The 14,227-nt window shown below is 42.0% G+C and overlaps 1 protein-coding gene across 2 annotated transcripts in view; it reads right to left on the bottom strand.

Annotated features, from left to right (window-relative positions):
• reln (reelin) overlaps positions 1–14,227 on the bottom strand; it is an 82,854-nt gene that overhangs the window by 52,587 nt on the left and 16,040 nt on the right. For both annotated transcript variants that reach the window (XM_026312437.1, XM_026312436.1), the window contains exon 2: positions 11,850–11,957. In XM_026312437.1, coding sequence (XP_026168222.1) covers positions 11,850–11,957 — 108 coding nt within the window. The remainder of the gene's footprint in view (positions 1–11,849; positions 11,958–14,227) is intronic.

The raw sequence follows: 14,227 nt of genomic DNA on the forward strand, positions 1-14,227 counted from the left end.
ACAAAAAAATACAGAATGAAGTGAAACAACTTTATGCAATTAAAGAAAACAACAAACAGAGAGATAAAGCAACAGACAGAGCGATATAGAGAAAGGGAGGAAGTGAGGGTACAGAAAAGAAAAGAGCAGTTAGGCTAGGGTGAAGATGAAAAGGCAGACTGATGCACTCCAGGACACAGCAGTGATGGGACTCAACAGTATTCAGAATTTCTATTCCCACTTGAAAAATACACTCAGGCATAAAAATGCAAATAACGAAAGTAGGCTCTTTCATGTCTGGGTGTAGAGAGAGTGAGAGGGTAAAAAAAATAACTGTTATTCAATGAGAACGAAATCCCAAACGTTCCAGTAAAGCAACAAGCTGTGGTGAACCTGAAGTGAGTAGAAAGGAGGAAAAAAATGCTTTGACATTCCTGGTTCTGTCCATAGAGATGAGCAGAGGAACAGAAAGGCTCTTTTGCTATTGTGAAATGAAAATGTCCTGTTTAACAAAGCCCTTCCTGTGTCCTTATACACCAGGGTCTCACCATGAGAAAGAACTGTTCGTTAATTTACTCTTATTTACTCAGATGACCTCTAAATTCTTCCTTCACAACATCTCTGGAACCTAACAGATGTGATAGATGGTAACTTTACTTTATGCGCCTGTTTTCGTTTCTATACATATACAATTCCCACCACACTCAGACAAATTAGTGTTCTGGCACTATAATAATGATACAAAAGGAATCAATTTCATTCCACCACAAAAGAAAATATTTCCAAACATTCAGCCTTCAACAGTGTCACTAGTGAGTTCAGTGCTTGTACGTGATTACCTGTTCTCATTCCTCACAATATTTTATTATTACAATATTTTGTTTGTTCGTCCCCATTTTTCCTACTCTTATCTTATGAACAACCACAAAATTTGAGGATGCAGTGCAAATGCCACTGGTGATGCGTTCAAGCTGCATGTTAGATGAATATCAGGAAAGGCCACTTCTAATTCAATAAGGAGCCACAAGGGACTCTTGGATGACTATTGCAACCACACATCCACAGTCAGATGCACACATGCAAATACATGCACGCTCACACTCACACAAACGCAGTTCTTTCACATGCAGATTGGGCACTTATGAGCTGTCGCCAGTGATTAATGGCAAGGGAAGACGACCTGTTAACTCCCACAGTGTAACTGGGCAGTGCATGTTTCAGAAATACGAACCCACACACAAACACAAGCAAACACAAATGCCTATACATGCATTCCCCGGCATGCCCACACACAATCTCACTCAGACAGAAACACAGGAAATGGGTGTGTCAGAATTTTAAGGGTCATATACTAGTTGTAGGACTGTCACCCCAGCATCAATCTCGAATGGTAATTTTAAAGCACCCCATAAAAAAGGAAGTGGGAAGTTGACCATGTCTTATTTATTCATATTCAGTCTGCCCATGTCTCCAGTAACAAAGACTTCTCCACATTTTTCCTTTCCATCTGGTTTCTCCTCTTCTAAATATGTAAACACTTGAGTTCACATCTGTCTGTGTCCTCTTTAATGGACGCTGCATTTTTATCTGTCTTTATATCTCACTTTGCAAAGCTAATGAGCTTTCCACAGCCAAGCTCAGAACAAGTCAAATAGATGGAGTGAGAATTCTCCCTGATGGAGCAGATGGGCAATCGGTGGCTCAGCCTGGCAGCGGCTTCACACTGTAGGACCAGCATGAGCCGGTCTAACTGGCATTAGAATTGATAGTTGGACTTTGTCGCAGAGTTGAGAGGATTCAAGAGGCACCATTCAAACTGATGTGCACATTGACTAGAATCATTCTGAGTTTATACTCACCATTTGACATCTGGTCAGTATCAAAATTGCTACTAGGTTTTGCAGTCATTCCACAACTGTCCTTCAGCAATGTCTGGCTTGTGGAGCAGCAGGGAAACTATTAGTCTCAGCAATCTGTCCGTGTTTGATTTGACTATATATTGTGTCAATTAAACATGTTGTTCTCATGCCAGATTTATGATTTCCCTCTTGCTTTTACAAAGGAAGTGCTTACAGTAAGGTGGTGGTTAAATACATTTCAATCTGTAAAGGAGGGTGGGGGGGCTGGGTGCATGTTTTTTTCTGTTCTACCAACAGAGATTTTAATGAACTGATGTGGCCTTTCCCTTCATTGGAATTGTTATTAATGAGTTTATATGTGCTACAGCATATGCACACAAAACCCTAAATACACAGTGACACAACTCTGTGCCCCTGCATATGCACATATAAAAGCAAACACAAACAGAATATTAAATGCATCTGCATGCATAGCTGTTTGCTTGGAGCATTAATAAAAGCCTTATGAAGCATAATGTGCTGTAAGGAGATGAGGTTATTAGATTTTTGTCTAGGGAATTAAAATTTGCCATCACTTAGCAGATAGTTTTTGATTAAACACAGAAAAAAGGGTCTCATTTAAAAAGCAGAGATTAAAGTTTTTGATGCACATCTTTTGTCCTCCAGTGTATGTGTACACTTAGAGCAGTGATCACTCTCCCACTTAGAAATTCAAACTATGTCACCCCATATCATTTGGAGAGCAGGCCCATTAAAGGCTCATATTTCATGTGGTAATTCTTAAAAGCTGTCATAAAGCTATTGGAGCATTAACATGTGTTATTAAAAGCCTGTGAATGTATGGGAATCTGTCAAAAGCTAGAATAATGCCTCTGTCAACATGTTTCAAGAGAAGGCCACACAATAGCGACATAAATGATACATCACAACAGAAATGACAGCCTGAGTAAGGACCTCATACACTTTGTACTTCTGAATGATCACATGCTATGTGTGTATGTGACTGTGCGCGCCTGTTGTGTTGCATTCACTCTTCTTCTCAAGACCATGCTCAGCTGGTCAGCCCGACCACAGCCTGACTCTTATCTGCCATTGGTCGAAATGGACATCCATCTCAGCACTTGCCAACCACACTGCCATGGAGACAGGTTGGCAGCGTTGTGGTGATAGCAGGGGTCTGGCACAGTATTGCCAGGAGGAAGCTGTGTGTTAATATGGGTGTTGAAAGATGCCAGTGGCCAGGGGAAAAGGGGGTGAGAGACTCTGTGGGAAAAAGTAATGGGGAAAGGTTTTCCCAGTGAATAAATGAGAGTTTAACTATAGCAAGAAAGCAGACCTGGAGGTCTTCTAAGCCCTATATATAAATATACAGGTAAGTAGCAAGTGTACAAGAGAGACCTACTGTGCGCATTATATATTTCTGTGTGTGCACTGTACTTTCAATTGAATGTTTTGTGAAAGACGCCACTTGAGTATAGATAAAATGTATGTATTCATGCTCTCGCTCTGAGCACCTGACCAATTTATGCCTATATGCATACATTCACATAACAAATGCTCTTTCATTTAGGCTTCCATTGTATCTCACAGCATCCATCATCCATCATCTGTCAACCCGAGGCCACACACATACACATAAGCACTCACACACACAGACAGACTAAGCCAGGCCTCACTGCAGGAGCTACCAGTGTGGCTCTTAACAGCCGAAACAGTGAAAGTACAGTACAATCAACAATTATGTAAAGCAAATACTAAATATTAAATGCTAATTTAATAATTGATTACTTTATGCTGCTATACTGTCACATATGCTTCATCTATCAAAACAAAACACTGAAAACTAAAAGTATGAAGAAAATAAACATTTAGTTCATCGCTTGAGGCTACATGCTGCTTTCTTTCAGTGATCAAGAGCTACAAGCCATGCAAGCATGAATGATAAATGAAATACAGGAACACTAGTGGAGCATAATATACCCCCCTGAACTAATGTGTCATAATTGAAATGAATGTTGTTCTAAATCAAACAAGTGTTGTGTGTGTTTTGGAGCCTCACCCTGTATGATAGATGAGACTTCGAGTTCTTTGCACAGCCATGCAATCCATCTCAAAGACACAGACATACAATTTATCCAACTGCATCTATGCATACATACGAATGCGCACCTTCCACTTGTGTTGCTGAATACGCTGAATTAGTTTGTCACTAGTTTGTCACAGAGTGGGTCTTATTTTTATTGTTTTTGGCCACAGTTGTTGTCAGTAACAATGAACTCACTTAAATAACTGCTACGAATATGTTGCAATACAGTCCAACAGGAAACAAGATCAGTCAGATTGTGAATAAGCCAATATTTTAGCAATATTATTTAAAACATTATATTTAGTGATATAAACACAAATGCTCATCTCAACTGTTGGTAAAATAAATAAACCTCTTAATGACTCAAAAAGCAAACTAGAATTAAGTTGTCAAAGCTGAATATGGCATCGCCAGTCCTGCTAAGCACTAGTGGTGTGAGGTCTGTGAAGCAGCACTGAGTGGAGGACAGCTCTGTGCCCTAAGAGAGCCTTACCACTCTGGGTGGCAAAGTCACTGAGCTCCCGTTCTCTTACCCTCTAGTCACTGGACAACCATTTCTTCTTCCACCCCTCTATCCATCCATTCATACGTCCATCTATGCATCATAAGCGTAGATGCCCATGAGCCCACGAGCGGCTGCCTTCTGTGGGTGTGTGTCATTGTAGCTTGACATGCACGCACCACAGCTTTACCGGCAGGCGCCAGGGCTAATTTGATTTTTAATTCAACACGACTCCTCGGCTAATAGTTTGAGCTGGGGATTAATTAATCTGATTTGACTTGTGCTAATTTCTTGCACCCACGTCCCTGCTCCCCACCCGTCAAATATGCAGCAAATAAACAAACTGGTGGGGCTGCAGTCTCGCAGGCTCCTCTCCCGACGGACATGTAGAGTATGAGCGATAAAGAGCCGGGACGACAGGTGAGGAGCCAGTGGAAGCCCTGGGACAGCAAGGCACGGCACCTGTGCTACATTTGCAATCATGTGAACATACAGTACATGTGTACATCTTAGTGTGTTTATAAAGGAGGCTGCAGCTGAGCCTCGTCTAACAGAGGAGTGCTGGGAGGCAGTGAACTAATCATGGGAATAGTGTGGGTCTTGTAAGGAAAGCCAAGCACAGAGAAGGTCACCAACTATTTTTGTTGCCAATATATGGGTCAGGTTGGACCTGGGTGAGCTGTTCACACATAACTTGCATATAATGTAAAAAAAAAAAAAGAAAAAATGGGCCAGGCAGTGAAGCACTTTTGGTCTCCTCTGAGTTTTTCAGAGGGTGGGAGGCCAGATCCAGTCAGGCTCCTACAGAGACAAACCAGTAGAACTACTAAAACCTCCTCACCTCACAGACTCCAGAGAGAGAGCACCCCCACTGTTTCTAATGTTTTCTGTGAAGGAACTTTAAAAATGAATAGACCTCAGAGTGCAGCCCGGATGGCACACACTTTGTAGAGATGACTTTGTATCACTTTCTCTCAGTTTGCACACCAAACCCACAGATGCCCACACACTTGCAAGGTACATGTAGAGGTATAGCATATACAGAGTTTTATATCACACCACAACAAAGATACATTTCAAAGTCAGCTTGCCTCTGTGTTGAAATGATGCAAACCCACTAGTGTTCACAGAAAGGTGTCAAACTGAGCAGTCTCTGAGTCAAACCTCTCTCTGTCTTTATTCTATCTTTACTTCTCTCTTCACTCTCATTCTATCTGGCATGTAACCAACCTCTCTGCATGGCAGAAAATAACATTGCTTTGCTCAAGTGAAACCACACATGGGAGAAACAGCCTACGCCTGCTGCTCTCTCCTGAAGGATAAAAAAAATTAAAACAAAAAACTCAAACTGCCGAATAGCTCACACACCACTTTAAATCTTTACCACAGTAAGTCCAGTTCCTGTCTTCTCTAATTCCCTAACTCTTGACCATTTTTTACCATTCATTTGGAAGCAAAAAAAAAAATACATCAATCAAAGCAAAAAGCACATCGTGTGCATGCAAATGCACACCTTCACTCAGAGACACAAGCAGATGCACACATGCATGAACACATACTGAACACCATGTCCACATACAAATGTAAGCACACCTAGTGAAGCAATGGGAGTTCAAAGAAGGGACTAGGATTTCCATGAGAGCTAGTGCACACTAAGTGAACCAGTACGTTCCAGTGGGTCTCCTGTACCATCACACCTGAGAGGCCAAAACATGTGCTTTTCAGGATGTATGGTCAAAATTACTTCACTAGTCCACAACCACCAGTGGCTCTACCTTAAATTAATAATGGATTATATTGCGTACTGTGTTTGAAAGTGGAGTTGAGTTTTTTTTTCACATGGGAAGAAAGTACAAGATAAGATGTGATGTATAATCATCCCAAGCATTCCTCTGGACTCTGAGAGCACCACCTGTTAGCAGCCTCCGGGCATTGTGAGTGTGTGTGTCAGTGGGGAAGGACATGCTGAGCAATTGGACAGCGGAGAGGCTCAGTCTGGGCGAGAGAGGTGGGGAAGTCCTGTAACGGCAAAGCTGGGAGATTTACAGCAAGCCGACCCAGCTGGTTTCTCAAGTCTGATCTAACGCTGTGCTGCAGAGAACACAAATCACCTCCCATACATAACCCTGCCCCGGAGAACTCATTTCATCTTCTGCACTAATGAATTCATCATCAGGAGGGATCTGCCTTTGGCTGCCTCAGCCCTGAGCAGAGAAGGAGTAATGGCTTAGATAAGTCACCATAATCATTATTAACATCATCACCACTACCAACACTGCTAGTACCACCTTGCCTTCTTCAGCTTATAGTTCAAGAGTAACACTTTGAGACTTTGCGGTGACCTTGACAGACGTGCACCAGTGTAACATTGTCACTGTTCAAGGTTATTGTACAGATGCATGTCAGGGCAAATGTCCTAAGCCAATCCTTAGTGTGAGAATCAGCATGAGTGTGTGTTCTGTATGTCAATAGAATTTGAATGTGTGACTGGATAAGTCAGTGAGTGCGAGCTCTTATGCTAGCAAGAAAGTATATGTGTGTGTATCTGTGTGCGTGCATGAAGTAGTCTAAGCGGTGCAGTCAGGGAGCTGTCAGCAGAGAGTCAGGGAGCAGGCTGATCACAGGGTTGCAGTGCGTTTGAAGTCTCCTAGGGACTGACAGCTTCTCTCCCCATGGGAACCTCTTCCATCGCCCCTTCTCCCCTCCCTGCACCACCTCTTCTCTACAGAATTCCTCTTTATCCTCCATCTCTCCCTACCCAGTATCTCCTTTTCACTTTTTCTCCTCATCCCATTGATGGAGAGGATATGTTGAAGCACACTTGTGCTCTCCTGGGACTGTTAGTGCTGTGTTCGAAAAAGCGCAGAGGTTTCAAAACAATGCTTTGTTCAGCAGGAAACACTCCTATGAGTGTGTCTCAAAATACTGACATGATGAGCTGCCATTTCTCATTGTCTGACATTCTGGCTGACATTCAATCTGGCTTGGTGGCAAGAAAATGCAGACAGTCGACCTTCAGGCTAGAGATGGATGAGTGTGTGGATATTTGGCTTTGAATGCATAATAAGGAACAAAAAGTATTTGTTATTGTGTATTTCTAGATGATTCTATTTCTCTGTGTGTGTCCTGTTAAATGTGTGTATGGCATGATTACACTGTTGGCTGCACACTCCTCTCCGGCCCCTCCCTTACAGGTCAAGGTGCAGCAGGATTTCATCTCTAATCGGGCTGTGTGTTAGCATGAGCCCATTCGTCATGGGGACAGAGTGTCGGGCTGGATGTCCCTGTCACTAGGCTGTCCATTTTGTCAGACAGCCAGATCCATCATATTGAGATGGGGACTGATCCTTGCTAGCAGAAGCCAAGTGCCCCACAAATACATACAAATATGCAAATTAACGACAGAATAAACATCACCCTGAAAACGAGCCATCCATCAATGACCAGTTTCTCAGCAGCTTGGCACTGGTACGGCACACCAATCAGCAACTCCGTCAAAGGCAGTGATGGAATGCATCCTCTCATCTTCTTTCTCTCCTTCCCCCTCCTTACATCATTCACATACTGTCTCTTCTTCATTGGTCCCTATTTGCCATTTTTCATGCACACTTTCTCCAATTTTCCCACTCACACTTACTTCCTTAATCTGAAACACCGTCAGTCCCATGGTGGCGTTTTTGCTGATCCAGTTTCATTTCCTGTATATTTTCAAGCCTGTCTCCTTCTTTCAAGTGCCTTTTGTTCATTATCATAAGTATTAATTAGCTGGACACATTCAGAATGCATACTTGTTCTCTCTTTGTGTTTCAATGGATAATGATGTGACGGGAAACATTTAGCCATTAGGGGAAAGCAATACAAATCCCACTACATGTGACATTTCTTTCCGTCGAGGCTTTGATCTGTGTCCAATACATCACCTCATCGCTGCTGTGTAGCATACAACAGTAAATTGTTCTTATGTATACCTGAACCAAATAAATACAAAGTCACAATTGACAGTGACAACGTACATAAGTCGTCATTTGAGTCATAAAATCTTGTGGATGGCAGTTTGGAAGATGTATGAGCTGTGTTCAGAAAGCCAAGACACTGGCCTAGAAAGAAAGATCTCTTAATGGAATAAAAGTCAAAAGTGGGAAAAAACACAAAACTGTTGGAATTCTCCAGCAGCTGAGTCAGTCCAGACTCATGTTGCTTCTCTGGCAGTGTCCCCTCTGTGCATGTTATGCATATACACAAACAGAGAATTTATATGCCTCAATGTAAAACATGCTGTAAAGGTCTCCAATGAGTAATTAGGTTGTCAAACTCTACTACTCTACTTCACTTTACACCCTCTATCTCATATCTTAACTGTATATTGGATAACATGAAATCCAAAGTCAGAAGTTGAGCCCTTTTTGCTAGTCCCTGGCATCTGGAAACAAAATCAGTGCTGTGGCTGTGCCTCAGCCAGACTAGTTTATCAGGTCTCTTACAGGCACATTACAAAAACCACAATCAATTTACACTCGTGTTGTCTTTCCATCAAGTAGGCATGGCCCCTTAACATAACATTGCTTTGTTCTCAAGTTTATCTGATTCTGCAGTAGCCATAGTAAAGCAATTACAGTGTCATATAGGTCTGTGGTTAGCCACCCAGTGGCTATTGGGGAATCTCCTGCCTTTAGGCAGTGAAAGAATGAGCCTTGGGCAATAGGAGCCACAGTTCAGACCAGAAGCCAAAAAGCTCCTGCGTTCCTTGGACTACCCTGACTGCCACCCAAATTGATCCATCACACAGCTAATTTGACAGTGAATGGGTGTTAGGTTATGATGTTGCAGTAAAAAAAAAAAAAAAAGTCCCTTAAAGTTTCTTTTTTTTCTGTTATAAATGTTGTTTAAAGTGCATTGTTATTCAGAGGGAGTGGAAGCCCATAAAATGTTCATGTCTCTGTCTCCACGTCATGATGTTGGTGAGTGAGTGTGTGAGGGCGCCACCATTAGTGCACATGACAAACCAAAACAACAAAAGGCAGAGAGAGAAGTAGACCAGTGATAAAGAATGTGTTTTTACATGCAGTTAGGTCATGTGCATGTACATGCACTGGCTTTATGAGTTTTCCGTTAAAAGCAATGAAGGGTGACATGGAAGGCGGAGGGGAATTCTTCCTTTGGAAGTTGGCGTGTAGTCATCCTGTCTGCTCGCTGCCACAGCTCCAACCACACCAGCCACTAGACATCCCCACATACAGTATCCAAACACTAACCTCTCTGTTGCCACAGCTCATGGCCTTTATATATTTATTCCATCTTCATTTTTCAGTTTCAAGCCATTCAAATGTCCATCTATATTTTTCTGTGCCTCCACTAACATCAACCCAGTAAGATAAAAGATTCAATAACTTAAAACATCCCCCTTTTTCTTGCTAAGCATTATTTTGTGATTTCAGAAACATTTGTGTATGGGATCCTGTGGTGGTCGTGCAGTTAGGTTTCATTCTTGCTTTGCTGGAGTTCATGTTGCTTTCCGCACTGATACATCTGTTAACCACATGTTCTCGCAGCCAGCCGCTGCTCTAACAGATGTACACTCTGCCGGAGTATGTGCAAATGCTTGTGAGAGAAAGCGGGTGGGTATTTTCACCAAATTCTGTGTGTGTGAGTATGTACAGTATATTGCTGTCAAAGTGTATCTGTGTCCCCTATATGCCTCCGCTGAGGGAGGTTAGAGCCACACCCTATGTTAGACACTCTACACTAAACACTGGGCTCAGAAAACTCCCGAGCGGAGTTGCATGACCCTCTTGTCCTCACAGATCCCTTTATATTTGTCACAACAACAATGGATGTCAAGCATTGTCTCATTCTATTACTGATGCTCTGGATTAGTTCCTAAGAATTTTGCTCCTTTGCTCAGAGGTGTCAGCAGTTTTCATGATCTGATAAACTCTCTCTCTCTCTCTCCCTCTCTCTATCTCACCCTCTCTCTCTCTCTCTGTCGGACAACTATTTTTCAGTCCTCTCACAGGTGAAGAGCTTTTTCTCTCCTGATGTGATACCCTGCTGTGGACCATGGTCTGCAGACAAGCCGGACTGCTGCCAATATGGTACAAAGAAAAAGTGCAATCTAAATATTAATTTTTGCAGACAACTGAAGTAAATGACTACTAAAACCTAGACCTAAACCTACTTTGGACATTTATAAGAAAACTATGGTGATGGTTATAAATCAGCCTATGGCTACATTGACTCTGTGCTCCATGGAGTCGTCGAGAATACACTAGAATCAGGGTCAAAATGCAGCTGAGGACAGACCAAGTCACTGGCACTGTGAAACCTGGATGGCATCACTGCTTAACATATTACACATACTGTACTGTAAGGCTTTGCAGGCACATTGAGGCACACACAGAAACTCATAGTTCCATGAGGTGTTGCATATCAGTCTGTTCAGCCCTTCTCCTAAACTTTTTTTAAATTAATAAGAGTGAAGCAAAGTGACGCAATTTTTGCTTGGATGCCTCTCCAGTAAAACAGGGCTGCCAGGGGTAAAGAGCTGCCCTGCCGGGGTGAAGTCAGCGTCTGAAGAACAGTAGAGTTAGTCAGGATAAGTAAGCCCACTGGGCTGCGGTTCTGGGCCAGGAGCGCAGCTCTCTAAGGAGCTCTTTATGGCTGATACATCGCCTCTTGAGAGCCCCCACCCCTTTAACACGGCTCCATCCACACAGACTTGAACACAGTATAAAAATCCTCAAAAATGGCCCACACATCACTGTAATTCAATTACGAGTTTATAGTGTAATTAGACATTTTAAAGATTAAATTTAACATTAAAATTTACAGTATATTGACTAAAGGTGATACACATTGTCACTTCACAGATCTAAATTTTAATATAACAGTAAAGCCTGTAGATAATGAAAAGAAGAAGAAAATTGTTTCCCCAAGTAATTTTCTATGGATCATAAAAGAAACACATTCTAGCTCATTTAAATGGGGAGGCTAATCAATTGGACTAATCAACCTTTCCTGTGACTCAAACATTTGACCTAATCTTCTTCTTTGTTATCTGAACCTGGTTTTGACTCTCACAGGCTTGACACACATTTACTGTTTCGTTCTCCAGTGGCCTTTACTTATCCCACATTCAATTTTCTGTTTTTCTTCTCTCTAACATCAATGAAAGCCCATCTGGCTGAACCCATAGTCACATCATTTCCATTCCTCATCCATCACGTCCTGTCACAACAGGAGCGGGGAAGTGGTCTAGTTCTGGGAGCAGATGTGGCTTTCTGAGCTGGGTTATACTCACTGTGACACTCCGCAATCCCAGCACTATTAGAGTTTGTTCATGTGCAGGTAAGTTGAGTATTTAATCAGATTGTATGGTGCGAGGAGAAAGGCGAGGTGCCTTCAATGGTATCTCATGAGGACTTACCAAAGCCGAATGCAGCAGGAGCAGGGATGGGAGCTGACTGGACTGGTGTGGAGGTGTAGAGGCCAGTCACCAGCAGACCATCAAAGGACACACTGGTAGATATGGTTACTGAAAAGGGAGAAAAAAAAACATGTAACAGTGGCACTGCTTTCAAACTAAGTTGAACTGTAAGTAACCAAGCATCACAAAAATTGTTTCATAAATTATCAAAATGAACCAATTGTCCTGTTTCAGTGACCCTTTACAAAATACCTCACATGCTGCTGAACATCCTGCTGCTATGAAGTGCAAGAATTTTACTGTTAGTGAATGGAAATGTACAGTGACCATTAACAGGGATGTCAATGAGACACCCTGCAGGAGGAGAGGGGAGTTCAAATCATGTTTAAAAAAAAAAACCCAAACCAAACAACTATAACATTATGTTGCTGTCTTTTACAACCAACAGCCCCAGAGTGTAATCTAACTCATCCTGAACAAATCACCGTGGTTTAAATGAAGCCTGTCTCTATTGACAACCATATTAGAAGACTGATGGACTAATTGTCTTTAACCCTTAGCTTTGCTAAGTTTCAATTCATCACAGGTCACTGCAAACAGCAGTAGAGCAGAAAATCACCCGAAGTGTATTATCCAGCTGTGCAGATCTACAGCTTAGTGTATCCAGCAGCAAGTTAACTATTGATCCACCTAGTAAACAAAGGCCCTGATTGACGGGACCACAGATCCAGCTACATCACCGGAGGAAAAGAGCTCAGCCACTGGACTGCCTCCATCCAGACAGATCAGAGCCCAGGGGAAAGAGTCTGAAGCTCAAATGAGAACACACTCCCGAAAAATACACTTTTAGACACTGAGGAATAAAATCTTTTGCAGCGGGGAAAAGATTGAGGCATTGTTATTTCCTGACCCTGGAATCCCCCTGCTTTTGGGAGAAAGAAATTAATGGAAAATGGAAACACCAGCGGCATTGGCGTGTTTTTAGTAAGAATAGCAACTATCAGTCAGGTCCCGGGCCGCTCATTTTTCTGGGCTTGGTGTGTTTACTCTGGGAATATGGGCACAGCAGGCTCCAGTGTATCCCAGTCTCTCTGCCTGCCTGTCTGTCTCTCTGGGTGGGTGACTCCATTAACACGTTCACATACAAGGCGCCCAGCATTTGCGTCTGTGTCTGAATCTGTGTGTTCCGCATGTGTCTGTGTATATTGGATGTGTTACACCCTGTCTTGAGAGCACTGCTCAGCCTCCATATAAAAGCCTCAATAATTCATCCCACATCTCTCTTTATTATACACAGACATTTTCACTACTCTTCTCTTGTCACAGTTTTAACATAAAAATCAGCTAAAGCAATAACACTATAATTCATATGTTCTCTGTTACACTATAGGGATTATTTAGAATTTCCTGTAGTCTGTAGTCCATTTTTTTACTTGAATAAACCACCGAATGCTTGATTGAAGGGTAAAAAGCACTGATGCATCAGGTGTAATATGCTTGGCTTCAGAAACATTTTGCAGTTAGTGATCCATATAATACATTCTACAATTAAAATATATTATTAAACATATGTTATATATTTTGATTAAATAATACAAGACCTCAATTATTTCAAAAATCTCTTTCATATGAATTGCACTGGGTAAGCAACAAGTCTCTGTATTCCATTTTCTTGTCAGCTGCGAGTGTTGACAGATTCTATCGGTGTGCACAGTGTGTACAAGAAGCTGTATTGTGAGGAGGACAGATATTTTGCTTGGCAACAGAAGCATTATCATATTCAGTCCATGTTGCTCAGTGAACCTGTAACACTGCAATACCCACAGAATGCAGAGAAAAGGCCTTCTCATTCAAACAAGCAATTATCATGTTCATAGTGTGCATATGCGCGATCCTCTTTTGTGCTATTTTTGCTTCCCAGAATATATTACCTATTCAACAAATAAATCCATTCCACAGGGTGGTGAGATATATTATCAGTGTTTACATTATGTTGCCTTGATCCCAGATTTAATGGAGTAATGGACTGGGTTTAATGCACTAAGTTGGACTGAGATTCACCAGCCTCCAAATACACAATACATTTTTGCATTTCCAGTGACCGCATCACTGAGGTTACACACACTGTATTACTGTCCAAAGAAAACTGAATATGGGCCACACACACACACACACACACACACATACACACAAAAGATTTTTTTCTGCCTTCACCATAATATTTCTCTCTTTATCCTCTGCTCACACCTTTCTTCCCAGTCTCTCCCACTCAGCCTCCCTCCCATGTGAGGAATCGTAGTAAAAAAAAAAAAAAAAAAAAAAAAAAAATGCTCTCTTCTGTGCTTTCCCCATCTACTCCCTTCTCATGCATTTTCTGT

The sequence above is a fragment of the Mastacembelus armatus genome, chromosome 6, assembly GCF_900324485.2.
Source record: "Mastacembelus armatus chromosome 6, fMasArm1.2, whole genome shotgun sequence".
Taxonomy (NCBI): domain Eukaryota; kingdom Metazoa; phylum Chordata; class Actinopteri; order Synbranchiformes; family Mastacembelidae; genus Mastacembelus; species Mastacembelus armatus.